The 27,227-nt window shown below is 32.4% G+C and overlaps 5 protein-coding genes across 7 annotated transcripts in view; 2 read left to right on the top strand and 3 right to left on the bottom strand.

The window, feature by feature from the left end:
* Positions 1-3,124: 3,124 nt before the first annotated feature.
* The window catches only part of LOC125074637 (serine hydrolase-like protein 2), a 28,635-nt gene continuing 4,532 nt past the window's right edge, over positions 3,125-27,227 (bottom strand). The window contains exons 5-10 of one of the 2 annotated variants that reach the window (XM_047686014.1): positions 26,538-26,625; positions 25,909-26,006; positions 25,503-25,649; positions 23,265-23,276; positions 9,173-9,181; positions 3,125-3,135 (exon numbers count right to left, since the gene is read on the bottom strand). In XM_047686014.1, the coding sequence (XP_047541970.1) occupies positions 23,267-23,276; positions 25,503-25,649; positions 25,909-26,006; positions 26,538-26,625 (343 nt within the window). In that variant the 3' untranslated portion in view covers positions 3,125-3,135; positions 9,173-9,181; positions 23,265-23,266. Of the gene's footprint in view, positions 3,136-9,172; positions 9,182-23,264; positions 23,277-25,246; positions 25,650-25,908; positions 26,007-26,537; positions 26,626-27,227 lie in introns of those variants that run through there. The other variant, XM_047686013.1, reaches the window with a different exon arrangement.
* On the bottom strand, positions 4,265-12,798 carry LOC125074659. Its single transcript, XM_047686038.1, has 4 exons — positions 12,710-12,798; positions 11,104-11,204; positions 10,008-10,137; positions 4,265-4,402 (listed from the first exon to the last, which is right to left on the bottom strand). The coding sequence occupies exons 1-4, from the start codon at positions 12,724-12,726 to the stop codon at positions 4,300-4,302; spliced, it is 351 nt and encodes a 116-aa protein (XP_047541994.1). The 5' UTR covers positions 12,727-12,798; the 3' UTR covers positions 4,265-4,299.
* Positions 5,336-7,837, top strand: LOC125074622. Its single transcript, XM_047685990.1, has 2 exons — positions 5,336-5,598; positions 6,384-7,837. Exons 1-2 carry the CDS (start codon positions 5,523-5,525, stop codon positions 7,583-7,585), a joined length of 1,278 nt encoding a protein of 425 aa, XP_047541946.1. The 5' UTR covers positions 5,336-5,522; the 3' UTR covers positions 7,586-7,837.
* LOC125074588 lies at positions 16,592-22,196 on the bottom strand. Of its 2 annotated transcripts, none has more exons than XM_047685937.1 (6): positions 22,145-22,196; positions 20,810-20,890; positions 19,662-19,870; positions 19,109-19,294; positions 18,473-18,632; positions 16,592-18,286 (listed from the first exon to the last, which is right to left on the bottom strand). In XM_047685937.1, the coding sequence occupies exons 2-6, from the start codon at positions 20,888-20,890 to the stop codon at positions 16,742-16,744; spliced, it is 2,181 nt and encodes a 726-aa protein (XP_047541893.1). In that variant the 5' UTR covers positions 22,145-22,196; the 3' UTR covers positions 16,592-16,741. The 2 variants fall into 2 exon arrangements, with proteins under 2 accessions (XP_047541893.1, XP_047541895.1); XM_047685939.1 differs by lacking the exon at positions 22,145-22,196 and adding an exon at positions 21,708-21,742.
* LOC125074646 (THAP domain-containing protein 1-like) lies at positions 22,895-24,467 on the top strand. The gene is made up of 3 exons (XM_047686023.1): positions 22,895-23,096; positions 23,372-23,564; positions 23,988-24,467. The coding sequence occupies exons 1-3, from the start codon at positions 23,026-23,028 to the stop codon at positions 24,393-24,395; spliced, it is 672 nt and encodes a 223-aa protein (XP_047541979.1). The 5' UTR covers positions 22,895-23,025; the 3' UTR covers positions 24,396-24,467.

Here is a 27,227-nt window from a genome sequence, read left to right as displayed (position 1 = left end):
TAGTAGAGGTTAAGGAACCCAGTAAGACTTGTTTTTTACACTCTAGTACATATTTGCTGAAAAATATCAAATTAAAAATTCCATATTTAATAAGCGCGCGAAAACGCTACTTTGACAATATGGCGGTGCAATGGGGTCGGTGACGTCACTTGCCTGATTTGTAATCTGTGGCACATATAATTCACATACAGTAGACACACGAAGTTAACAGGCAAGTGACGTCATCATAAACCCGACCAATCAGGAGCGTTTAGTATCACGTGACAAACATTTAAAGAAATTAATTTTTATTTATGGATTTTTGAATGATTTAATTATTATTTTCAACTTTCGTTAGTAAATAACCATTTTTAAACTCATAATATATACTGATTACCATAATTGACACTTTATTTTTTGCAGTGTCAAATAGCCTATTGCTAAAAATATATATTTGTACTGGCAACCCTGTCTTAAAGACGTCAACAACAGTAATTAGATTTTAATACGATTGGTCAATAAGCTATTGTATAAAGAACAGATTCATATCAATCGTTTACTAATGGAAGTCTTTTATGAGTTTCATGTCTAATGGATTTTAATGTCGTAATTATAATAACTGTTATTATTCCCATTGTGATATAACTATACTTTATTTTATGGAGGAACGATTAAACTATATGTTATCTATGGGTATTAACAGCGATCATTCTTGTGTAATTTAATTAGATCAGGATGAAAATAAAACCAAGCGTAGTAATAATTCTCCAACAATTTTTCAATCCTGAAGGGATTATTTCTTGTGACAGATGAATAAAAAAAAATAAAACATTTAAGACAGTCTTAAATATAATGCCACATAAAATAATATTAATTAAAATTTAAAAAAATATTAAACAAATATATTGCAATGTAATAATGTAAAATTAATAGTTTCGGTTATAATAATAGTATATAATAATAACAATTATTCATGTCATCTGATGACATAACACCGCATTGCTAACACTTGTTTTATTGTCTGTATTAGGCTTTTTTTTTAACATAGGTAGGCAGACTGGCAAATGGACCACCTGAGTAAGTGGTCACCACTGCCCATAGACATTGACACCGATAAAATCAACGATTCCTATCATAGCCAATACGACATCAACCTTGGAAACTGGGATGTAATGTAACTTGTGCCTGTAGTTACTGGCTAACATCCTTCAAGCCGAAACACAACAATCCTAAGTTTTGCTGCTTGGCGGTACAATATTACTCTAAAGTCCTGCTACTAAGTACAAAGTCCGAGCACCAAGTTTCGACACAAAGTAGAATGAGGATGTGCATGTGGTCCTCATTTTCATTGTCACCCGTACACGAACGTAAATTGTAAGAAGTGTGAGAAACGACATTCACTGTATTGATATTTATCGGATAAGTAAGTCGGTTGTCATGATTTCACCAATGAGATACGATGTGAATTCTTAGAGAATCGCGCTGCAGATGATTTTTGACTTTTTTAAAAAATCAAAATAGGAACGCGGTTTAAACCCTTATAACACATAGTTAAGTGATAACTCGGAAATGTCCCACCGCTGGGCTTAAGGACTTCCCTGTCATCATAGATAGATATAATTTTAGCTAAAGTTATTTTGAAACATATATACTTATCTCTATATATTCTTGCAAATCAAATCAAAATATAAGTACCTACTTTATTCAAGTAGGCTTTTACAAGCACTTTTGAAACGTCATTTAACAAACTATATTAAGTGAAGCTACCGGTTCGGAATGTAGATTCTAGCGCTACTGCTGCCGGTTCTTTCTTCGTTCTTTCAACATTTAAAAAAACAGTCATGTTAGTTAAATACAATTACATATGTATGTGATATATCCTGGAAGTCAACAAATATTAACTCCACGCTTTTTTATCATCTGTATAATCTTGTATTGAATAACATGCCTTCTTTACCAAAGTATTTTTTTAGAAATGATCTGAATTTATGAAATGGCAAAGTTAAAAATGTCTGCGGAATTTTATGTTTTTTACTTTGTCAAGTTAGTACTTGTCGCCCGCGGCCACGTTCGCGTTTCAGGTGTAAGGCATTTCCGTTTGGCAATGTAGGCAACAGCCTAGACGAGCCTAGTCAAGACGTTCCAAACACCATTTTTTCGTAAATCCATAGTGAATATCATAGACGAATCAAGCTCTCGGCCAATGATATCGCGTCAATTTGCCGTTAACTGGCTTTTTTCCTGCTATGGTTGGAATCGATTATAGATACAATTTTATAACTCATTACTTAATTTTAATATTCTTATGTCACGAACTCAATGACTTTACATTATATTAAACTTTTTTTTTTAATTCAATTCCAGTTAGCGGCGCTATTGACGCTAGCCTACTTGGTGTATCAGTACCGGAAAACGATTTTCAAACTAGAAGACAACGATGGCCTTCAACGCAGATGTTCAAGCAGAATGTCTAGATCACGATCCAAGTAATTTATTTATTCACTAGCTGTGCCCGCGACTTCGTGCGCGTTTGAATTTAACAAAAAGTTATTGCTTTAGCCTAAGTTGCTCCTTATTACATCAGCTATATGCCAGTGAAAAACCCGTCAAAATCTGTCCAGCCGTTAAGATATTAGCCGGAACAGACAGACAGACAAACAAAAAAATGTGTATTGGTATATGTACCGTGTATGATATTACAAAGAGTAGATGTATAGATTAATTCCTCGGCTTATTAATGTTCTTCGGATCTTTTCAAGCGCGCCTCCTGGTGCTAAGTAGTCCACCATTACATATACTCTGTACGAAATAATAACCGTACTTATCAATACTAATGCGGTTACCAAAGTAAAAAGTAAATTATATCATGAACTACAAACAATTCCCGATTGATACAACTTATAAAATTATTTTGTAACGTATCCATAGTCATTACCACAGATGATCTAATATCTCAGCTGTTGATTTCGCGCCAAATTACGATTTTTGTTTATCTGTCTTTACTTCATCTGTGGTTGTCATAAGCAATCGATGTGTGTGTGTGATTTATGAACAACAATTTTAATGCTTATCTTCTAGATCTCGCTCAAGGTCAAGAACAAGAGCAGACTACAAACTGTCAGACATGAAACGAAGAGGCAGGAAACCTACACGGCGCTGCCCGGACTGCAGCCTATGTAACTTTGACGAATAGTCTTGTCAAACGCAACACAAGAATATAATTTATAGAAAATAGTCCTCAATATAAATACTTTGTAAATGTACGTTTGATACCAAATTTTTTTATTTTTTTATTTCGTTACGGTCGCAATAAACTTTCAACTACACTTTGCTCTATTTAATATTGCATACTTATTTATTAATAACATTTCAAAGCCAAGGTAACTAACATTGGCTGTAAGTTTTTTTTTTTTTTTAAATAGTGTTAAAATTTTAAAAGGTCTAAATTATGCGGTTTATTTAAAAACAAATTTACATTTATTTAATAAATCGTTAAATAGATGAATGGAGAATAGATATTTGTTTTTTTTTATATTATAATTATGCAAGTTCAAACGCAATCACAAATGCTAGTGGGTCGCCCGCGAAACTTCTTGTTTATGTAAAATGTTTTTTTTGGAATAGGTTTTGTTTTGATTGATTTTATTTCTTTGTCTGCAAGTCACTCATCTACATTTGGCGCGAAAATTATGAAACCTCTCTTAAAGGAAATCTGTAATATCAAATAGTCAGAATTGGATTTTTTAGAAAACAATATTCTTTAAATTGGTTACGTTTTTCATTTTTTTTCTTATACAGCCATTGCTCTACTGTCTACCAGGCCAGTATTTTTTTTGCGTTCTCTAAAATTAATTCTTTGTAAATCGTAACAATTTAGTAAATTGCAATCGAGTATCCTCTTTTTCTGCACGTCTACGGCTGAAGATCTTCAAAATGAGACTATTACTTCGGGGTTATAAAAATCATTACTTACTTATTTGAAACACCACCGGCACATTTACAAAAACAATGCTATCAAAAGTACACGGACCGATGCAGTGTGACACACCACTACAGGTATTTACAGCACTATTGAAAAACAATAAAAAAAGTAATACACTCTTAAACTAGCAGAAAATTAGACAAAAATCCAACATTACAATGCTTATTTTTTTTTTTTCAATAAATACGTTTCTGGCGCTCGGTCTTTGGACATCGACGGTCGTATGTAATGAATATGTGTAAAATAAATCCTAAATAGTTAACGTTGAAGGAATGGGGACAACACAACAATAAAAATAAAAAATACAAAATAAAATAATCTTTTATTAAAATACTTAATTAATCGTCCTCATCAAATTCGAAATTATTTACAGCTTCATTTGCTTGTGATTCCACGATGAGATATTTAAAAGGGCAGCAGGCTTCGTCCACTTTGCACGACCTGAAAAAATTAAGAATTAGTTACACTACTTTCTTCATAATTATAAGCTCATTTGTTTTAATGAGTCCCTTGTGACATTGGTATGAATCTATCCATTTTATATTACTAATAAGCTCATTGGTCGAAATTAAATTTAATTACTGTAAATTACATGAAAATATACATGAATTAACACATTTTGTCTCTTTATTTATTCTTATTTCTGATTGTTTTTATTGATGACACCAAACGAAAAAAAAAAAATCCAATCTTTTCTAAAATTTTCTAAAAAAAAAAAACATTGCATCAATGTATGTTATTGATGAATTTGTAACCTAATTCATAATAAACAATAATAATTGAGCTGTATGTTTCAAAATTACCTCCAAGTTTGCAATAATTACAATGGCACCGATGTTAAATTAAATACTATCTTTAATTTTGAAAAAAATATGACAATATGTACAAGACCATAGATTCAACAATTCAATTTTTTTTTATTTGTAGCTTTTATTTGTGACTAGGGGACACGGATTATTTCGCCTATGTCACGTGCGAAGAAATTATAATAATGCAATATTAACCGTCAATTTGATATTTAAAGGAATGCGTGCTATAAAAAAGCAATGATTTAATATACATTTAAATGTTACATTTTATTTTATACAATAGCCCGTAATTACAGTTAAGCATGTTTATAGTAGTAACTACTTTTAACAAATAAATTATTCAATAAAGTTCACTGAAACTATGTCAATAAAAAGACTAGATTAAATTGACTTGTGATAAATGTCAAGTTCATATAATATTACTAATTTCGAAACGACTATGTTTATCAAACAACTTTAGAAAATAAATCGGAAATATTCGGTTTACAGTTTCACAAACAACATCACTAGTTGATATTTTGACAATTGACATTTGACAATGATTTAATAAAATTCAAATGAAAGATTTCTTGCTGTGTGCATAAAAATGTTATTAAAATTTATGAATTAAAATGTAGTAAACATTATCGATTTTTGTTATTAATTACGTAAGATTAGCAACTATATCGACATCATTTACTTTTTTTTTTTGTTATGTTAATATTGTTTTAAAAATTAAATATTCAACACGACTTCCAAAAGTTTAAAAAAAAATGGATATCGAAGACTCGCTAAACGACGTTGTAGCAATAAATTCAGATGACGACGACGAGGAAAATTCAAATTCTGGTAATTTTATAAACAAAAGTTTTTTTTTTTTAATATAATCATACTGCAGATAGAGATAATTCAAAATCGACATTACCAGCTGGACATTCGCCAAAAATTATTCGAATTTCGAACAGTAGATGGCTAATTTCTGAACAGCCTTAAAATCATAAATTTGATACTGTTAAGTTGGCGACTTTTTGTTTTTAATGATGAAATAATGTGTTTGTTTCGTCTGGGTTCTCTTATCTATATATATTGTCATTAGATCGACATTATTATGTCATAAAAGTATATTTTCAGTCCGAAACCCAACTAGGACTATTTTTCCGTTTAATTATTATTAATTTATTATTAGATATGTTGGCACTATCTATAGTAATATTATAAATGCGAAAGTAACTATCTGTCTGTTGCTCTATCAAGGCCAAACTACTGAACCAAGTTTGATGAAATTTGGCATGAAGGATGTTTGAACCTCAAAGAAATGCCCTACATGCATAAAAAGTATACCGACTTATCCCTAAAATGCAAGTGAAGCCGCAGACAACATCTAGTAATACATAAATTGACCGAACAACACTCACCTGATATAATAAATACGAGACATAACATATTAAATATAAAAATAACATTATAATATGGAAAACATTGAATATGTCTTAAGTGTTTCAGCTAATACCAGTAGTTTGTAGGTTGTTGTCCTCGTATATATATTTTTGATTCCATTTTTTGCAAGTTTTTGAGACAAGTTGTCGTCATAATGAATACTTCTATGTTTAATAATTTCATTTCTCTCATTACAGACAAACCGATAATTCAACTCTTCAAGAGATTAATAACCAACAACAGTAAACAGTGCACTGTGTTGACAAACACACAGATCGTTGATATACTTAATAAGGAATTTAATGTTAATTTATCAGAACTGCACGATCTGGAAGGAGATATATATCTAACGATCATGAAAAAATATCTTAAGGACTGGCCGCAATGGGACGAATTCGATAGAGTCATCAGTAGTTTAAAAGATAAAAATAAAGAAGCTGAAATGGAAAGGATATTTGAAACTAAATACATTAATTTAAAAAACTATTTAAAGATCATGCTCCATTCTGCACGAATTTTGGCGAAGGAAACAGTTCAAAAACTCGTAGATAGTAAAATTGAACTGACCAAAGAATCAAACAAAGATACTTCAGATAGAACAGTTGTTCTTGAAATCCATGCGTCGAGAAACCAGCTCAATCAATTATTCTTCCGACAGCCTAATATGAACCTAAATAATACAGTTTTCAATGCTACATACTCTTTACCGACTCAGATACAGCTTAAAACGTTACCTCTAGAGGCTATACTTAACTGGTGGGGAGTTCATATATGCCTATTAAATGTCACAAACTCATATGTTTACAAACGTGAAACTAAACATGAACTTAAACATGTTCTCGTCAACAAATGCATAACGTCAAGATTGAATCCGTCATTAGTTTTGGATCAGAACATTCAAGTTAGTAATTACCAACGTAATACAAGTAAGATCGATACATCTGTATACATAGAATTAATCAATAAAATCTCATCCAAGTCACCCGAATCTAGTGATATATATGAATTTATAAAAAAAGATTTAAAACTGCTCCCTCAATCGGTTCTACCCAGAGTTATTTATAAGAGATATACAAATAAATATTCTTACATAAGATATCTATATGTGAATACACATAATGATGTAAGCGCTGAATTTAAAAACATTGATCTCCAACTCGAGGAAATGGTGTCACCGATGTACACAACAGTACTCGGACAAATTCTTGATTCAACTCCATCTTTGATAGTCGAGTGTGAACCTTGCTCGGCTAAATTTACAGGACAAAATTTAGTCAATGAACTAAAGAATCACTTCAATGAACAACACCAGAATGAACCGGATTGGAAATGTACAAATTGCAAGAAAAGAATAACAATGTCGGCATTAGCACAAAACTGGTGGTGTCATCGATGCTAAGAATATTACAAACACAAGAATACATGCACAGGATCTAAGGCAGGACAACCTTTATGAAATTAACGAGTTAAAAAAATTGTCAAGTGCAAGTTTAACAAGCAACAAAATAATAAAGACACTTAATGTAACTAAATATTATAGGTTTAAATGAAATATTCATTTTTGTTTGTTTCAGTACACATGTGTCATATTTTAAGTGTACTGTGACTGACTTTGTATTTTTTTATAAAAGAAATAAAACCTGTATATTCGTATGTGTATTTTATTTAATCCTATTAATAATAAAATTATCCAAAAAAAAAAAAAAACGATTTTTCAACTCATAGTTTCAACAAAATAGGCACAGAATATAAAGTCATTTGTTAGGCATGTCCTCTACATTAATACCAAAATCGAAATTTTGTTTTTGTTTTAAAAAGAGCGGGAATAAATCATTCGAGTAATAATGTGCTGTCGATACACACAAGAAATAATTAATTTTCGTTTAAACACAATTCTAGAAATGAAAACTTAAAAATGGACTAGTATTAAGGTATTAACAATACTATAAGTATATATATACTAAAACTATATTTTTATTTCTTAGTAATAAAATCATTCAAATCGAAATAACTCATTTTAGTTTCCAAATTGAAAACACCGCCCAAATAGAAACTTCCTTTCCCAAAATCAGAAGGCTTTAATAGCGAATATGGATCACAGATGGCGCTGCACGACTTTAGATCGCGCTATGAAGAGCGTTGTTAATCAACTACATGTTGGTCCTAAAACTAGTATTGTCTCACAATCCGTTCAGTAGTTTTTGAATATTTTTGGCATGCTTCATGTTCAAGTCGTTGAATAATGTCGCTACATTTTTAAATAGTAAGTCTAATAAAGTCTAGAGTCTAGACTCTTGAACTACATACCTGGAGAACTAGGTTAAGAGAACCCACTGGATTAATAGACGAAACGTGATTCCTAAACCCTTAACCCGGGTAAGCAGTCAGTGGTGCTTACTACATGTATCACATCCCGATCGCAGCGCTAACTACCGAATAAAATCTAAACCACCCCAATCGAATACACATAAAATCACATGGTGATGTTCGCTAGGGCGGACAACAGTGCGTGCGGGCACCTCCACGGCATAGCACCATTGCATGCTCGACTACCATAGGGGCGTCCTCAGCCTCAGGAGCTCCTACTATCGTATGATATCTGCACCATCGCAGGCATCGAAGATAGCGACGAGTAAGACGACGACAACCATCGGACCAGACACACCCACGGATGAGACACCCACCTGAATTTTACAAGCCAAATAAAAACAGGACATACCACTGGGTCCGTAGGACCCTGACCCTCCGGGTCAAAAGTGCATGACACGGTAGCTCCGGCTACCGTTGAGGACATGCCCGGGCAAGGAGGCAAGCCTCGAGGCCCGTACCCAGCTTGCTTTTTATTAGCCAAGTAGGAAGACCCTCACTCACTCATAAAACACATCGAAATCGTTCGAATTGTTTAGCATTACAATTACATACGCACGTACAGAACTATTTAAATGCATACAAATATTATACATGCGAAAGTAACTCTGTCTGTTACCTCTTCCCGCTTAAACGTCTGAACCGATTTAGATGAATTTTGCTATGGATATAATTTGAGTTCAGGAAAAGGATATAGGCTTTTTTTAATTCACTCCTTGAAGGGGTATGGGGGTGACGGTTTGTGTGTGTTTGTTCTATATTCCGAACTGATGGTAGCTTTCAATTCAAAAGTGCTTTTATAAGCCTACTCGAAATGATATTATGATTTTGACTTAAAATATATGAAAAATATACTCATATCTATGAAGTTAGTTTAAATGACAATTGGTCAGCGGCCACAGATATTGTACACTGTAAGAAATATTAACCATTGACAAAACACTATGCTTAGAGAAAAATTGCGCGAGTAAACCAGTTTAGCTAGTTCTTTATAATTTTAATGACCCAGCCGTTATAAAAAGTTGATTTTAATGGTAGAACTATATTCTGTTCCAACCATAACAGGAAAAAAGCCAATAAACAACATTTGACAGCAAATTGACGCGACATCATTCTTCGAGAGCTCGCTTAATCTATGATATTCACTATGGATTTGCGAAAATATGCCGTTTTCAGAATTCGGGAAGTAAAATTAAAGTGGAAATAAGAAGTTAAGTACAACAGTGATGTATTATAAATAAAGTATAGCTGAGTTATTAGCAAATCGTATGAAATACATAAATCTAAGGTTTGTTTATATTTTTTCCTACTTAAATCTTTCATTGATACTTGATTCTATATCAATTTGTCGCTATCATAACCTTCAAATATTAAAATACTAAGATACGACAATTAACATTAACGATCTTGTTTAATGATGCAGATTCAGCTATTAATAATATAATAGTTATTACCTTTGATACCAGTGGGGGGCATACAGCGTGAAGTCTATCGCACCGGGGCCGTAGTTGCAATTTGCTCTTATAACGCAAATGCCGCTAACATTACTAACCGTTTGACAGTTGACAGGAGCTTGCGTCGTTGCTGAAAAAAAAAAATTAAGTTACGGTATAAAGAGCTACTCCTCCCAGCCTCGTTCATGCTAATAAGGGTCTACATAAAACGGTTATGACGTAACATTAACTCCTCTCCGGTATTTTAGCCAATTCACAGCTTGAATAAATCATAGACTTAGGTTCGGTAGTTTTTGAGTTTATCGCGTTTCTAGCAGACAGAAAATACAAAGTAACGCTGTCTGTCTGTTGCTCATAACAAACGTCTAAACCGAATTTGATTTTATTAATAATGAAGCAAGCTTAACTTCCAAGGAAGGGGTTCATTCATGAGTCACTATTTACGCCCAACACGTGACAACCAACCCGTATTTAAATCAGATCAGCTAGGAATAGTTCTATTTTTTTTTAATAAATTTAAGAATTCAACAATTATCAAATTTAAGCGTTACTAACAAAAATGGCCTTCGCGTTTTAAATTTTTTATCGGTGTCATCTATAACTGTGACTACACCGTTCGTTTAAGGAGTGTTCACACTGAACGCGGTAAACACCCAAAAATCCTATAGATTTGATAACCGGTCCAGACGAGGGATATAAATCGCGGACACACTTAGTGCAAGTATTTGTATGTTCCACCCGCTCATTATATATTCTACCCTGAAGCAGCAATATGTAATATTATTGTGTTCAGGTTTGAAGGGTGAGTGAGCCAGTGTAAGTACAGGCACAAGGGACATAATGTCTTTGGTCCCAAGGTTAGTGGCGCATGGGCGATGTAAGGAATGATTGATATTTCTTACAGCGCTAATCTCTATAGGCGATGTTGACCACTTACCGTCAGATAACCTAATTGTCCGTCCGCCTACTTGTATCATTAAAAAAAACCATTTCGCCACAAATCGCCGACCGCCATCTATAATACTAGGTAAAAAGCCTAGCCAGTTTCGACGGATGACAGGTCTGGTGTGTAGACTCCTTTATAAACATATATTACCGTTAAGTCTCTCCGTTGTGACTGACACTGTTTCTTTCGTTGGGCCGCCATTTTGAGGCAGTTGAACCGTTGCCTCGAATATTAGGAATAAAAAAATTAGACTGAAACAAAAAAAAAATATTTAAAAAATAAAACAATTTCGAATCAAACTATGTACTTATATATATTAAAGTGTATGGATTTTTACAAACGACATTATAAGTTCTTATAGGCCGACTATATTCGGGCCTAGGGCGGCAAAACTTACGAATAAGTCAATGTTTAAAAACTTGACAGAGTTCAAAGCAAATCTAAAAAAAAAACACATTTACAGGCTAGGGTAGCATCTGCTACAGGCCTAGGGCATATTAAATCTGCTCCTGATTACAAAGTATTAAATACCTATATATATAAATAATTTCCGATAAGTAATGTCTTGTGTCTGAAGGATTATGTTTGATTATTTATGATTATGAGAAATATATTCCTTGCATTTTTAAAGCAAAAACTTTCATAAGTCGGGGCGGATTTCCCTAAAGATCGTAAATTTTTCGTGATTTGCCGGGAGTAGGCGTCGTACCTATGCTATAGGACTAGAGCAGTCTAGGTATCAAATCTGCTTATGACTGTATTTATGTTATTCTTAAGACATTTAATGTTTTTAATTGATCTGTAAATTAAGTTAATTTTGTAACCGTTTTATACATTAACTTACTAAGTATTGTTCATTACAATTAATTTATCATTAATTATGATTCAATGACTATTAAGTATAATTAAATAATAATATTGAGTAATACCATATTATATCTTTAAATATAATTATTTTAAAATAATGTAATGTTTTAAAGATATTATTGTATTTATAGAGAAAATAACTTATGATTCAAAAGTCTATGGTTTTATGTATTCTATAAAAGGTTCATTTTTTAATCTATGTTAAATACGAAAATAAGTCTGTCTGTCTGTTGCTCTTTCACGGCCTAATTACAGAACGAAATTTGATGAATTAGACACACACCTGACGACAAACCCTAAAACGTGACAGAAGCTGCGATTGACAACTAATCTTATATAATTATTTAAAATAGGTTACGTACTTATGCGCCTTGGACGAACATTTTCAAGCCGTTCGTCGGTATACAAATAAAAAAATAGTTGAGGAATTTTTTAATGCTTTGTAATTTTTTTTTTAAGCCTTATTTTCTTAATAGTAAGAATTTACAGATATACATTATGTTGCAATCGTAAATATTCAATTGAATTACAAATATTGCAGGAATAAAGGACATATGTATCTTTTTTAACTTTGAGTTAATAAAATAGTTTGCTACGATACGATATTTTATTATTAATTAAAATTCGTATATATTTGATGCTTTAAAGTAACATTATAAGTTATTTTATTTTATAATTTTAAATAACACTTTTGGCTGCAAAAAATAAATCTTCGAAAAAGAAAAAAAAAAAACTGTAAAAGTCATTCATCCACAATCAATATAACCTTGAAATAAAACAAAGCAATATTCAAATTATGTCATCGAAAATAAAATGGCTATATAATTATATTAATTATTAAATTAAATATCAAAGAAATATTCCATCAATAAATAACATTTTCACTTACATGCAATAAACGCGCATCTTGAACGCGATCAGAAAGACGACTGCTTATCAGCAAATCATAATATAAATTAATAATAAATCAACTAATTGGATATCGTTTAACCGTTCAATACTCATTATAGGTTAACTAATGGACACGTCAGTCTAGATTCTAATATATATAGACGCTAATTTATACAGCAAATGAAGAATCCAAATATACTCTGGGACAATCAAAATTCAATGAATATGTTACCGCAAAAGTATGAAATTTCGGAATTCTGAACAATTTCTATAAAATAAAATTCAGAGTGATAATATGGACTATGGGATTATAATACGGGATTTTTAATAATTGATCCTGCGATTGAGAATGGTTACTGTGACTAAAATCGGTTAAGAAACAAATCAAATTTATTTATTCAATATAGAAGCATTACTTACTTATTGATTGTCAAATTAAACACTAATACCCGTTCGGAAAAAAAAAATCTGACCTGAGAAGAACCGGTGAAAGAAACTCAGCGGGTCTTTTTTGTGTATTTGTGATTATTTACGAATATTCAGCACCAAAATAGCCAGGAGGCGATCGTTTCATTCCCAAGATACGCTATCAACTAATCAACCATGAAATCACTAATTGTAATTTGTAAAACAATATTTCACACACATATTCTTAAAAAAAAATGGCAACAGAGGCGTTTTGAATGCTTTCTAGTATCTTGTAGAATCGTATACATTGCCCCACGAGAGACGAGAGTTACTGACTCTATGCAGTCGAGTAACAGGAAGTTTGTGTTTGTTCCTTGTACAAAAACCAATAATTAATAATCTTCCAATATATGGTGAACATGTATTCAAATCACTTATAACAACTTTAAAACGAGGTTATATTAAGACTACCTGTTGTTAAGAGTAACCCAAGACTGATAAGTTGATAGCTTATATGGTTGATATGTATTTAAAACACTTATAACAACTTTAATACGAGGTAATATTAAGACTACCTCTTGTCAAGAGTGATAAGTTGATAACTGCTGTTGATTCAGATCGATGCTCCGAGAATTTCATTGATTGTTAAGTGAATATTAGAGGTCACGTTTGGGTTCAACTAAATTCATAATGCCTTCGTTATTTGAAGTAATAAATAGATACGCCAGCATACGGAATACAATTTTATTGTTTTTAATGTTTTACATTACTTGGTAAACTAAACGATTACAGTGAATTTGAATTTTTAATGATACACGTCACAGTTGACATAAAAACTATATTATAAAAATTTAATAGAAAAATATCGATATTATGAAAGTTTGTTTCCGATGACGTCCCTATTCCCTAATTATATATTTATTTGTATGCTTTGAATGACTAAGCCTATAATAGATAGCTTCTTTGAGATAAAGTTGTTTTAGGTACATTATAAGATTATTGTTAGATTTCCTTGAATGTATGTGTTATACATTTATCTTAATAGTAGTTATTTAGGCGGGAAAGGAGTGGTCTTGGACTTGTAATGAGAGCATTCTCTTAGCCATCTATGATTAAATCGGATAAAATAACAAAATAAATATTTAAAAATATCTTCATTAAATCATATGCATAAGTATTGTATCAGGGCAAGAACACGTTTTTTTTTACACGAAACAAAAAAAAATATAGTTTACACAGATCTATAATAACATCTTAATTAGTATTCGATTAACATTTTTTATGAATATATATTATCTATGTATTTATTATGGCATCTGTCATCTCGAGTGACATACGTCGCGAAGCGCGGGAAAATGAAATATTAGCGATATTTAAAATACAATATATTTTGTTTAATTTATATATGGCCCTTACACACATACCATGTAGCAAAATAAAATAATAATTATTAATCATTAAGATTTTTTTATGGCCTTGGTTGGCGGACGAGCATATGGGCCACCTGATGGTAAGTGGTCACCACCGCCCATAGACAAAGGCGCTGTAAGAAATATTAACCATTCCTTACATCATCTATGCGCCACCAACCTTGGGAACTAAGATGTTATGTCCCTTGTGCCTGTGATTACACTGGCTCACTCACCCTTCTAACCGGAACACAACAATACAGTGTACTGTTATTTGGCGTAAGAATATCTGATGAGTGGGTGGTACCTACCCAGACGGGCTTGCACAAAGCCCTACCACCAAGTTACCTACCTACCTAGTAGATAATTGTAATTTATTTTTGTTTACTCTAACATTTAGAATTTGAATTTGTAATAAAATAAATATTTTGAAATATAGTAAGTTGTCTATATCGTTCGACTTGAAACTTAAGTGGCGGCTTAGCAAACGCATCATAAAAATACTCTTTTTTTTTTTAAATGAGAAAAAACGCGCCTGAAGAAGTATAACTGCCTTGAAGGACAACCTCATTTAAGGTGAAGATTAATTGAAAATATTGAACAAATAAGGACATGACTAATAAATTAAAAAATTCGCTGAATGCACCAGAATAAAACTAGACCGCGTTTTACGGAGGCATTCGTAGATATTTGATATAAAAATTAGATATGTCCTTTCTTTGGGTTCAAGATTGTTTACCCTTAAAAGCGTAACATACCTCCAGGTAGAGTTACTTTCCCATTTATAAAGTATTATAGAAACAAACTAAAATTAAAACTACCTTGGTAATAAAACAAACCACTCAATCAAATTCAATTTTATTAATTACATTATTTATTAAATAATTATTATCAATAATGAAACAAATACTGAAACATTATATCATTGAAATACCTATTAATATAAAAGTTTATTCAAATCGAAGCATAAATAAACGAATACTAATTATTGCCGACATTTCATATACACAGGACATTTTCTTGTTTACCACGATTTGCGACAAGGTTTTATGGCGTCTAATAACACAGCCCAGATCACTTAAAGCACTGTTAAAATTGAGCTTATTAAATAACCAAGAATAATGTACATTTATTTAATTAAAACCACAATTGTAGACCCCGATCAATTGTAGCTCAGATCGGATCCAAGTACTCTACTGTAGTGTTGTATATCGATAGTCCACTATCGATAGACTCTATCTATAGTTCAGGTGTTAGCGATAGTATCGATTGTCTATCGATAGTATTGTCACGTGTCAATACTATCGATAGCTACCCATGAGCTATACTGTCGATAGTATTGCAAAAACCATAACTATTAACCAAAACTATCGATACTATCGATACTATCAATAGTATCGCTGCTACCAATAGTATTACTTACAGAGAGCTAGCGAAACTATCGATAATATTGCTATAATCAATAGTTTTGCTCACAGGGAGCTATCGATAATATCGATTGTATTGTTCAAAACGATACTATCGATAGTACTATCGATATCCTGAATAGTTTTCGAGGTCAACTATCGATAGTTTTGCAACGCAGCTCAACTGGTTAAAGCAGATACAGAGGCCATCAGATCTATTAAAACACACTTAAACAATCACATATTAATCAAAATTAACTATATTAAAGGTGTATCAGTTTATTTTAAACTTATAAACAGTTTATTTAAATTTAAAGCTCAGTTTAAAATTTTACAAATGTCTAGACGATTTCGACCAATAAAGACAAATAAACAAGTTTGACATTGAAATGACGCGACATCATTGGTCGAAATCTTGCTTAATCTGTGATTAAAAATGGCGGCGAAATTGTTATCATAACTTTGGAAGTAAAATTAAAGTGGATATAAGTAGTTGTATTATAAATAAAGATATATTAATGAAGAACTGTTTGTTATGTAGTATATAGCAGATATATAGTATTAAATCGCATGGAATACGTAGATATATCATAAACTAACGATCCTTACAATTTTACAGTGATACACAGATACAATACATCTTGCATCTTGTATGTATAGGCCTTAAATTATATGTATCTCAACTCGAACCGTGAACTTTTAAAAAGTCATTCGCGCCATTGCCTTCAGCGTTACTTTAAGATAATACGTATCAAAATAGCGTAGCACCGTAAATCGACTTCCGTTTTTTATAGAAGACTTGCTGAACTAAGCATCTTCATCATTTCCACTGTCTTCGGACACTTCTCCATCTCCGATGAAAACCTCTTCTTGGATCATATTCGGTAGTTTAGCGTTATTATTTATCTGTAGCACGGAAGCCATTGCCAAGCCAGTACCGAAGCTATACTCTATGGGCTTCAAGCTTTCATCTACATTGTCTACGGACAATCTTTTCGCTGGTACATTCTTCTTCCTAACCGCTCGATAGCGTCTGACGTCGTTCAGTATTGAAATTCTCTCGTTGTACAAATGATCGAAGTCGCTTTCGGACGACGACGGAGATAGTTCTAGATCTTTCCTTGTAAATCTGTAATTCTTTGTGTCGATAGTGTTTCTGTTATTATTTATTACTTGTCTGTTTTCTGCGCTAGCTTCGACATCGCTTAGGCCGTCGGAGAGACCGCTCGATTCCAGACCATTAGTGTCTTTGGTGATACTTTCAAGCCATTTCGTTACTAAAAATGATTTTTTTGTCTTTGATATTGTTAAAAGTTGAGTTTTAACTTTAAATTCGTCTGTAGTTTTGAAGATATCATTCGTAATATCGTTTTCTGTTTCATATTTATCGATTCTTAATTCGAAATCACCTAATTTTTTCCTTTTATCGTTGCGTTTCGTTATTTCATATTTCTTAAATAGTTTTTTCATTGTTCTTCGTCTCTTTATCTTCGATATAAAACCTTTGCGCTCTAAGAACTCCTCATATTTGATTTGTCTTGGGAATTCTGGTATGTTTTTCAGCTCTGGCATCGTCTTCGCTAACGCCTGCCTCTCTCTTTCTCTCATCATATCTTCTCTTTTCACCAATTTCCTTTGTAACTCCTTTAAAACTACTTTCGACGTCTCCTTTTCTTTTAAACCTGGACCCGTTACTATATCACCGAGTGTTGCTGGAACGCTTTCATCCTCCGTTTTGACGAAATAGAAAACTTCATCACGTATAACCGGTTCCTTGTCTTCGATTTTTAAAATATTCGCTTCCTCATATTCTTTATCTTCAATTTTAACTTCTTCATCGTCGACGCGTAGCTTGTTCTTCATCTTCTTCAATCTTATTTGTGAATTCTGAACTGTAGATAGACATTTCGTGATGTTATCTATAATTTCATCTATATCTTTATCTAGGACGTCCAGGCTTATCTCCTGTTTATTCATCGCGCACGAATCCAGGAACATATCGAGGTGGCTACACCTCTCGAGGGCCAGTTTCAGTTCTAGACATGACCTAGCTATGCCTGTATGTACGTCTGAGTACAACCACGTATCATTTATGGCTGAACCTGGTTTTTTCAGTGCACTATCGCTGTCCTTCGCGCCGTAATTCTTTAATAATCTGTACATTCGTTCTAATGCTTCATAATTCTCCTTAAATTCTTGGACTAGGTGTTGAATTAGAATATTATGGATCCAATGGATCCTCTCGTTGTGGTTTTTGTATATTTTCTGCGCATGCGCAGATGGGATGACGTGTGCCATCGCAATGTACTTCAATAGTGTCGATTGGACAACTAGGAAGGCGTGATGGATTTTCTGTTGAAACAAATGTCGAAATTAGTTGCGCAATAGTCGTAAAAAAAAACAAAACACATGTTTTGATAAAGTTAACCGCATTTCTAATTTAGAAATTATTTATTTACTAAGAATAAACCTTAATTATCTTAAATATTTTATAATATTATCAATGTAAATGATATAAAATCATTCTCCCTTACTCACCATTAGGTTTTCACTTTCGAATTCGCAAGCCACGTCTCCGTGCAGCCACGGCACGTTCCCCAGCAGTGAGGATGTCGCTCGCGACATCAAAATCAACAGCTCAGACTGTTGTCGACCCAACATTGTGCGCATCGACTCTATCACTGCTGTTACTGAGGTACTGGAAGAACAGACAACAATTTTTTGATGGGTGGTGACCACTTACCAATGGATATATAATAACTTACTAATGCTTTAAGTAATACGCAATTCCCTAAACCCAAATATGGTATGAATTCTCTTCCTAATTGTGATATTAAGACGAGGGGGGGGGGCGTATTAACGATTCAAGGCAAATCTCACGTGGAGGAAAGGGATCGAAAAATAGTCATGATTGCCCTAATAGTGATTAGCTCGTTTGTATACAAGCAATATGGAGATATCATTATGGTTAGTGGCGCTTCGATAGTATAAGAACTGTCCACGTTTACTTATGAACGTTACCAGTGCAAGAAAACACTATAATGAACCGAAACAAATCAGTTAAAGAATTCCATATACTTCTTTCGAATGGAAAATTCAAACCTTAGCCCAGAGATGTGGCCTTAGCCCAGCAGTGGGATTAAGTATAGACGAAGAATGAATGTAATGTCTCACAGTCGGGCGTGCAAGGTCGCGTATTCCCGGCAGCAGGCCGTGGCGCGCCGCACGAGCGCCGTGTAGTCGCGCATGAGCGGCAGCAGCGCCCTGAGCGCCCCGCGACACTGCAGGCGGTGCGCCGCGCGCAACGCGACGGGCACGGCCGCGTACCCGGCCAGCTTGAGCAGCGTGCAGCGTTGGAAACTGTCGGTGGAACGAGTTACAGTTCGGTCAATTGCTTCATTCGTTCATTTCATACACTTTTAGTACGGGACGTGGTGCTAACTTTCTAATATCCATTATAATTTAATGCTATTCATTCTTATGTCATTCTGCGGTTTTGAGGGAGGGGGGGGGGGGCTCAGAATTTAAATTGAATTGTTAACGAAATGGGATGAGGGCAGGTGGATGATGCCCCATGAACTAAATTGCATTGTGGAAGAAAAAATTACATATTATTCAGGTAGGAAAAGGTAAAGGGGCCTGAGACGTGTATTTCTGGGGCTTAACCTAAGGTTAATATTTAAAATTACCTTATACAATATAAATGACATCAAAACGCAAATCTTACGTTCTAGGAGGTGCGGCTGCAACGAGTACCAGAGTAGCCAGCAGAGCTAGATTCCGCTCCCCTTGCGTGAACCAGCCCCCCTTTGTGCCCCCCGCGCGTCCCCACAGCGCTTCCGCCGCGGGGGCTTCCTGTTCCACTTCTACGCTGTCCTCTCGGAACAGGAGACCGCTTTCGAGGATCGATATGATGTGCTCCCGGCTGTATAAGAGCTGAAAATATATATAATTCTTATTTATGCAGTGGAAATTAGTCACAAACCAACCAATAGTTCTATTTGGACAAAAACAATGACATTACTTAGTCTATTTATAAGCTAGAGACTCTCTTCGGGATGTTTTTAACGAAGTACAAATACTCACTGTTGCGTAACAATATATTTACAACAATATTATTTACATTCACAGTAAAATTAATCACTTTGATAGAATTATAAGCTTATAACGTCAAGTTTCCTACTCCGCAAAGTCAATTAATCCTTCTTGGGGCAAGGTGTCCGTTTGTATAATAAAATTCCCTGGATATTTTTAAAATTTGTGAAAAATACTTTGTTAAAGAAGGCAAATTATTCAATACAAGATTATATAGATGATAAAAAAGCGTGGAGCTAATGCTTGTATTTTTAATGTTTAAAAAAGAGTAACTACTGAGTTTCTTGTCAGTTCTTCTCGGTAGAATCTACATTCCGAACCGGTGGTAGCTTCACTTAATATACTTTGTTAAATGACGATTCAAATGTGCTTGTAATAGCCTATTTGAATAAAGTATACTATGATTTGATTTTAACTGATTTGATGGATGCATGTGCAAGTCTATCTTGTTAGGTACCACCAACACATCACATATTTTACTGCCAAACAGCAATATCCTTATAGTGGTCAATTGATAGAGATTTGTGCAATTTTGTTAGGTACCACCAACTCATCACATATTTTACTGCCAAACAGCAATATCCTTATAGTGGTCAATTGATAGAGATTTGTGCAATTTTGTTAGGTACCACCAACTCATCACATATTTTACTGCCAAACAGCAATATCCTTATCGTCAAGTCAGGGTCAAGATATATACAGTAATTATTTTTAATTCATATTTGTATATATTTAAGGACTTAATGTTAGTAAGATAATAATCAAATACATTAATCTTACCATATTTGGTCTGAATTTTATTGCAATCCATCGTCTTGATAACATGGGAGGATTGAAGTCCTGTTTCATGAACAATGCCATCTGAAAATGCAAATTATTTACATTTAAACTTGGATTTTTATACATATAGTACGACTAGGATAACCAGATAGTGTCCTATCTTTATATAGATACTAATATCAATGGAATTGGTAGAATAGTAAATGAGTTTACAGGAAATTATGTATCTGTATGTCTAAAATGTTCAAAATAATACCTGGTGATAGGAGGGCTCAGAGGATCCGAATTGCGATTCAACGGGGAAATGCTGCTAGCATTTTTGCCACCATTCCACGCGGTCAAGATTAATACAGTAACTATTTTTAATTCATATTTGTATATATTTAAGCACTTAATGTTATTAATTCTTATGTTAATAAAAATAATATTAAAAAAAAATTATTATTAATCTGTCACATATTTCACAAGCCACATTGTGATTTTAGAGATTAAACTTTATCAATCCCTTTTTGGATAAATTGCAAAAATTTTAACATACCGAGTTATATATATGAGTAATTACTTCCTTATTTCCTATATTATATAATTGCAAAGTATTTTAAATAAGTATATATGTTAAAATTTGTGAATGTTGTGTACATTACACAGATAAATCAGTGAATGTTACAATGTCTATGTTTTTGTTATTAAGTGTTATTATTAATATGTTTATTGTCAAAACACTTTTTTATAAATAAATTACAATTATTAAAAGAAACAAAATTAAAACCTATCTCATGAAATTTTGTAGGAATATAAACTAATTTTAATATCAATTAAAAAGTATATTAATAGTGACTTAATAGATTCATAAAAAAAATTAATACAATAATTATACATATAATATATATATAATTACCTACGCATATAGAATACCCAGGATTAAATAGTAATAATAAATAGTTGAAAAAATCGTGTACTTGCAAAGCCACTGGATAAACAGAGAACCTTTGAAGAATGAGGTTACTTATATGGATATTACAAGATATATTGAATATTTAAAAAAGTGAATAAGCCAGTGGTTCATGATATACGTACTTACTGATGTAAATAAAAATAGATACTCGAAATAAAAAGTGTTATCGTAGATTTATCTTTTTTTATAATGTTAGTAGGCAACGACTTTATTTATTTCGGTACTTTTAACTAATATATATGTATTTTCTATTCTATTATTGCGCATATCTATAAATACGCTTATTTATTTATAAATGTTTATGTTTCATATTAACGCCGGTTAATGAACAGCTGATAAAGATATTCACAATTTATTCGTTCTATAATAATGTAACTTACCTTAACGGATTTTCTTTTATTTAGTTAATTTATAAGATATTTAATCATTTTCTTCTTAAATTACATTTATCGGTATATTTTATTTTAAAGATAGCTCTAATGTTGTAATAAAATTATTCTCACTAGATAATATATAATGATATAGAGATGTCAATAATCATTCGATTTCAAAAACGAGTATCGATATAATTTTGATATGCATTTAATCGCCAAAATACGAAAATATATAGTCTTTTGCAATTTTATCAACAAACAATAATTTAATAATAATGATTTTAAATATGTCTAAATAAAGTTTAATCAAAAATGCTTTTCGAATTATTTCAAAAATCTTAGATTTCGAATGATTATTGAGTATTGTTCAACCACTATGACTATGGTCAAAAGTTTTGACAACCAAATCCCTGGTATTGCCAAATAATAGTTTTACCCCTCAATATGAGGTAGTTAGATAGGTAGGTTGTTTAGTTTGCGAGAACACTGAAATGTCTTATTTTTTATTATGATATATTCTTTTAAATGAACTTACAAAATATTAGTTAAAATGAATGAAATTATAAAAAACATGAAAATGTATTTACATATAAAAAATTTGTTATTATTTTTTACCACCATATTAACAACAAAGGTACTATCGATTTTTAGATGATTTTTGGTAAATAATATTAGAAAAAACTAGCAACCCAGGTTTTGTTTGGCTAAAATACGAAGAATTATGATCCTTGTGATAAAGTGTATAAGTGTATACAATCACTAGTTACGTTATGAATTGTGATATGTCAAAATAAATTTTGAAAGTTACTCTTAAATCTCAATCAAAACATAAAGCGATTAATTGTTATTATTCAACATTTATTATATATTTTAATTGTTAACTCAATATGGTTATTACTTGCTGTGTCCGTGGTTGTAGGAGTGAAAATTATCCTGGATCTGGAATATCTTTTCACGCGTAAGTAATATTACTTTTTTTTAATTTTTCTGCAATTATTGTTGGGTATATTAATGTATTGTGTATGTTTTGAATTTAATCTAAATACTAAATATTAAAAAATAAAATAATTATTTACTAAACGTTCAATTTTTTTTTTTATTATTGAAGAATTATCTCTTTAAATACATCTATTGAAATCTCGCCAAATATCTAATTATAAGCAACTTAACTTCAAGCAATATTGTGTTCCGTTTTAATAAATATTTCATCTGAAATTCGTATATTTTCTGCAGATTTCCACATAACACTGATATAAGAAAACAATGGATAAAAGCAGTAAAGAGGGAAAATTGGAAGCCAACCCAGCATTCTCGTATCTGTTCAAAACATTTTCCTCAAGAATATTTCATTGCGGGAAGAAAAAGAAGCATGTTACATAAGGATGCCATACCTACGTCATTTACTTGTAATACTCATATAGAAAAGGTAGATATCATTTTAAATATAATGTCACTAGCACAGCCGACAGACATTACCTTGCCTTGAGTTTTATTAATATATATTATTATAAAAAAAAATTAGTGTGCGTCTTGGGACGCCTGCCTGAAGTATAACTTAAAAAAATGTTTGTCAATATAGCTAGTGCCTTGAGTGTGAGAGGAGTAGACTGTCTACCGCTGCTGTATGCATAAGAGAAAGGGCAGCCAAACAGACTGGTGTCGTAACATATTTTGTAACGAAGAGGAGGGAGGGTTCCCATAAGAAGTTATCTCTTCATCTTATTGTAATTGTTTTTGATACACAGCATACTGCTAATATGTAGTATATACTTTTCGAAAACTATACAATTTTATGGAAATTTTTCTTTCTAGACTCTGTTATAATCATAGTTATATATCTGCCTTTCAGGAAATGTCACCAGAAAGCAGAATCGGTATTTCGCCGGACAGAAGCAGTTTCCCTGATCCCGATCACATAACGACGATCATTGAACGAAAAAAGACAACATTGAGAAACATCAGACCATCGAAAAGACCGATTGTCATAATAAAGTCCCCATCGAATATTGCAACGTTTGATGGCAAATTGGCTAAAATATTTCTGAAACAGAAGGAGAGGTCTAAGAAACTTTTACAGCGGTTACGCTCTAGTCAAAAATTGTGTAAGACTTTGAGAAATAAAGTTGTGCTATTGAAAGATGAAATAAAACAATTAAAAAACAAAACAGTGAATAATAGTGCTCCACTAATATTGACTCTATCAAATGATATGTATGAAAAGGAAACTCTAACGATCCGGGTTGCTAGATCCGAATAATATTTTAGTGTTGCTATTGTAAATAATGTTAATTTTTTTATTAAGGAATTATATATTTAGAACAAGTTTTTTTTAATTTGTGTTTTTTACATATAACATATAAATAATAATAAGCCATTTAACATATTGCACTGTAGGACTTACAATTAAACTGCTATTAGATTAGTTTATATAAAGATATCAAAAAAGTGAATAAAATTATACATAAAACCTTTTTACACGGATGAGCTTGCAAAATATCCTACCACCAAGTAAATCTATGTCTATTGTCAAGAGAGTCAAGCTAAAATAGGGTCAATAACTCTGGTTGAACAATTTCGTGAGATAATTGAAAAACCAATTAATGTTGTCTGCGACTGATACACACCTGTTTTCACCTAAAACGTTAACATTTCTTGAGAATATTTTCAATATCGAGACCTGTTGAATTATAAACAAAAACTAAGCACAGGGATATTCAGTTATTCATTAAAACCACAATATTTTTATTATGTAAATCTTAATATTATTTATTCAAGTAGGGTCATAAATTCATAATAGAACTCGAATCGCAATATTAGCGCTGAATCAAATGTAAAGCTCCGATTCAGAAATTATTTTCAATTGTAGAGTTATTTACTAATATACAGTAAAGTATAATCATATTCTTATACATGCTGCCTGCGCTTTTTTATCATGAATATAATCTTGTATTGAGTAACATACCTTATTTTTATCAATTTTTTTACACGAGCTTCTAAATTTTTAATAGACCAAGATTTAAATTCTTTTCACAGTCCAACTGAGTAAATATTTATCTTAGATTCTATTCCAGTGAAACAGTCAACATGAGTATTTAAAAATAAAACGCGTCTCAGTAAATAAATTTTAATTAAAAATTGTACATTTTACAAAAATATAATACTCTACTTTCCCCATATAAAACAACCATAACCTCATCAAAAACATCACAACTTCGCCTTATTATCTAAACCTCCTAAACCACGTAAAAGAAACTGGCCCACAAACGATGCAACCTTTTCCGGTTCAGCGATATGAACATCGTGGTTTCCTGTGACTAACTTCACTCTATAGTTGTCAGACAGCGACGATTCGTTTAATAAAAACGGCGTCTTCGCAAAATGTCCCGCGTTTATAGAACTATCAGTTATTATTGTCAGTGTCGGCGTTTTCAAGGAGTTCAAGAGCTTAAGTACTTGTTCAGGGGGGAAGGGGGAGTGAATTGGAAAGTTGACCCGTTCGTCGAAAGTATATCTGAAAAAAAAAGTTGTTATAGCGCCATCTAGGGGTCATAGTTTGAACTTGAATAAGAACACAGATCTATAAAAATATAGAGGTGGACGGTAATTATAATATAACTACCTATCCGTCCCGACTTCACACGGATAGAATGAGGTTCTACAAATGAAAATTCTCATTTTTTTAGGACTTTACTGGCGTACGCAGAACGCCGAGTTTCGTCACAACCGGAAGATAGTATTAATTAACTAAGGAGTTTAAAGAATATTTATACCTGATAAGACCATTCCCCACCGGCTCAGATAACCTAGACATTATTTCTCCCGCTAATTCTTTACTTATTCCGCGACGTTTCATCAGTTTCGATACGATCTGAAAATCATATATTATATAAAACATGCTTTACAATGGACTAAGGCCTCCTCTGTGTTTCTGTCTTTGAGAAGTAACCAAAAGGTAATTAAGACACGCGTGAGATCGAATCTCATTGAAATTAGACACAAGCAGATTTCCTTATGATGTTTTCCTTCACCTCCGAAATTATAAGCAGAATGAAAAATTTAGTGCTTGTCTGGGTTTGAACCCGCATGATCAGTTGTAATGGACGGTATTAATATAAATATTATCTCTTCCAATCACAGACCTTGAAATTAATTGACGCGATGTCATTGGTGGACATCTTGAATTATAATCTATGATATTCGTTATGTTTATCAGCGTCGACGAAACTGTTATCGGAAATTTGGAAGTAAAATGAAAGTGGGCATATGTTTATTACATATATTATATATTTTTTTAATCCGAAAATTAGTTAAGGAATGACTAATATTCCTATTTACCCCTCCTTTTAAGCTTATTATTTGTGTTAGGAGAGGGGGGGGACAATTAAATTAATAAACTTACCATATCCTTGTCATACGTCGGTGTTTCTTCTCTTGGCATGTTAAACTTTTTATAATCATTAAAATATTTTACAAACGTCAATTCGTACCTAAAAAAAACATACTGATTAACCAAGTGCGAGTAGGACTCGCGTACGAGGGGTTCCGTACAATTATTTACACAAAGGTAAAAAAAACTGTATTTTAGTATTCGTTTTTATGGCGACAACAGAAATACATCATCAGTGAAAATTTCTAGTGTCTATTATTATTATTATGAGATACAGCCTGGTGACAGACGGACGGACAGGCGTCAGTCTTAATAATAGATCAAGTCTTACCCTTTGGGTACCCTAATAAAAATGTTACATTAGTTTTTATGTGTAAAATCCTTCCTGTCGCTTTCATGCAATCCGTGGAATTGATTTTGTTAAAAGGGACGGAGTTATTCGATTCGACCAATGAGAGCGCGGTAGTGTTGGCCGTAAGTTGGTACCAACTTATTTTCCGAGCGGATACAATGTCAATGTTGCTTACCAAGCTGTCAAATGCTTGTTTGCATATTTTTTTTTAATTATAGGTAGGCGGACAGATTGCGTGTACTTAGTATTTATTGATTTCTAGGCTGGATATATAAAAAATTAATTGTGACACTGGCATACTCTAGACGTATTCAATATAATTAAAATGGTGGAAAAGAGAACTACTGAGT

Source organism: Vanessa atalanta, chromosome 28, assembly GCF_905147765.1.
Source record: "Vanessa atalanta chromosome 28, ilVanAtal1.2, whole genome shotgun sequence".
NCBI lineage: Eukaryota > Metazoa > Arthropoda > Insecta > Lepidoptera > Nymphalidae > Vanessa > Vanessa atalanta.
The sequence above is the reverse complement of the archived record's forward strand: the minus strand, read 5'-3'. Positions and strand labels throughout refer to the sequence as shown.

What these genes read in the sequence shown, in the direction of transcription:
- LOC125074622 (XM_047685990.1), top strand. Translation starts at nt 5,523, where the DNA reads ATGGATATCGAAGACTCGCTAAACGACGTTGTAGCAATAAATTCAGAT. An exon ending in CGAGGAAAATTCAAATTCTG is followed by an intron (nt 5,599 to 6,383) that starts GTAATTTTATAA and finishes CTCTCATTACAG; the next exon opens with ACAAACCGATAATTCAACTC.
- LOC125074659 (XM_047686038.1), bottom strand. An exon ending in CACAACGGAGAGACTTAACG is followed by an intron (nt 10,138 to 11,103) that starts GTAATATATGTT and finishes TTTTTTTTTCAG; the next exon opens with CAACGACGCAAGCTCCTGTC. An exon ending in GCCCCCCACTGGTATCAAAG is followed by an intron (nt 4,403 to 10,007) that starts GTAATAACTATT and finishes TAATTTTTTCAG; the next exon opens with GTCGTGCAAAGTGGACGAAG.
- LOC125074588 (XM_047685937.1), bottom strand. Translation starts at nt 20,890, where the DNA reads ATGGCATTGTTCATGAAACAGGACTTCAATCCTCCCATGTTATCAAGA. An exon ending in TAAAATTCAGACCAAATATG is followed by an intron (nt 19,871 to 20,809) that starts GTAAGATTAATG and finishes ATATATTTTCAG; the next exon opens with CTCTTATACAGCCGGGAGCA. An exon ending in TCGAAAGTGAAAACCTAATG is followed by an intron (nt 18,287 to 18,472) that starts GTGAGTAAGGGA and finishes TTGTTTCAACAG; the next exon opens with AAAATCCATCACGCCTTCCT.
- LOC125074646 (XM_047686023.1), top strand. Translation starts at nt 23,026, where the DNA reads ATGGTTATTACTTGCTGTGTCCGTGGTTGTAGGAGTGAAAATTATCCT. An exon ending in TCTGGAATATCTTTTCACGC is followed by an intron (nt 23,097 to 23,371) that starts GTAAGTAATATT and finishes TATTTTCTGCAG; the next exon opens with ATTTCCACATAACACTGATA. An exon ending in GTAATACTCATATAGAAAAG is followed by an intron (nt 23,565 to 23,987) that starts GTAGATATCATT and finishes TCTGCCTTTCAG; the next exon opens with GAAATGTCACCAGAAAGCAG.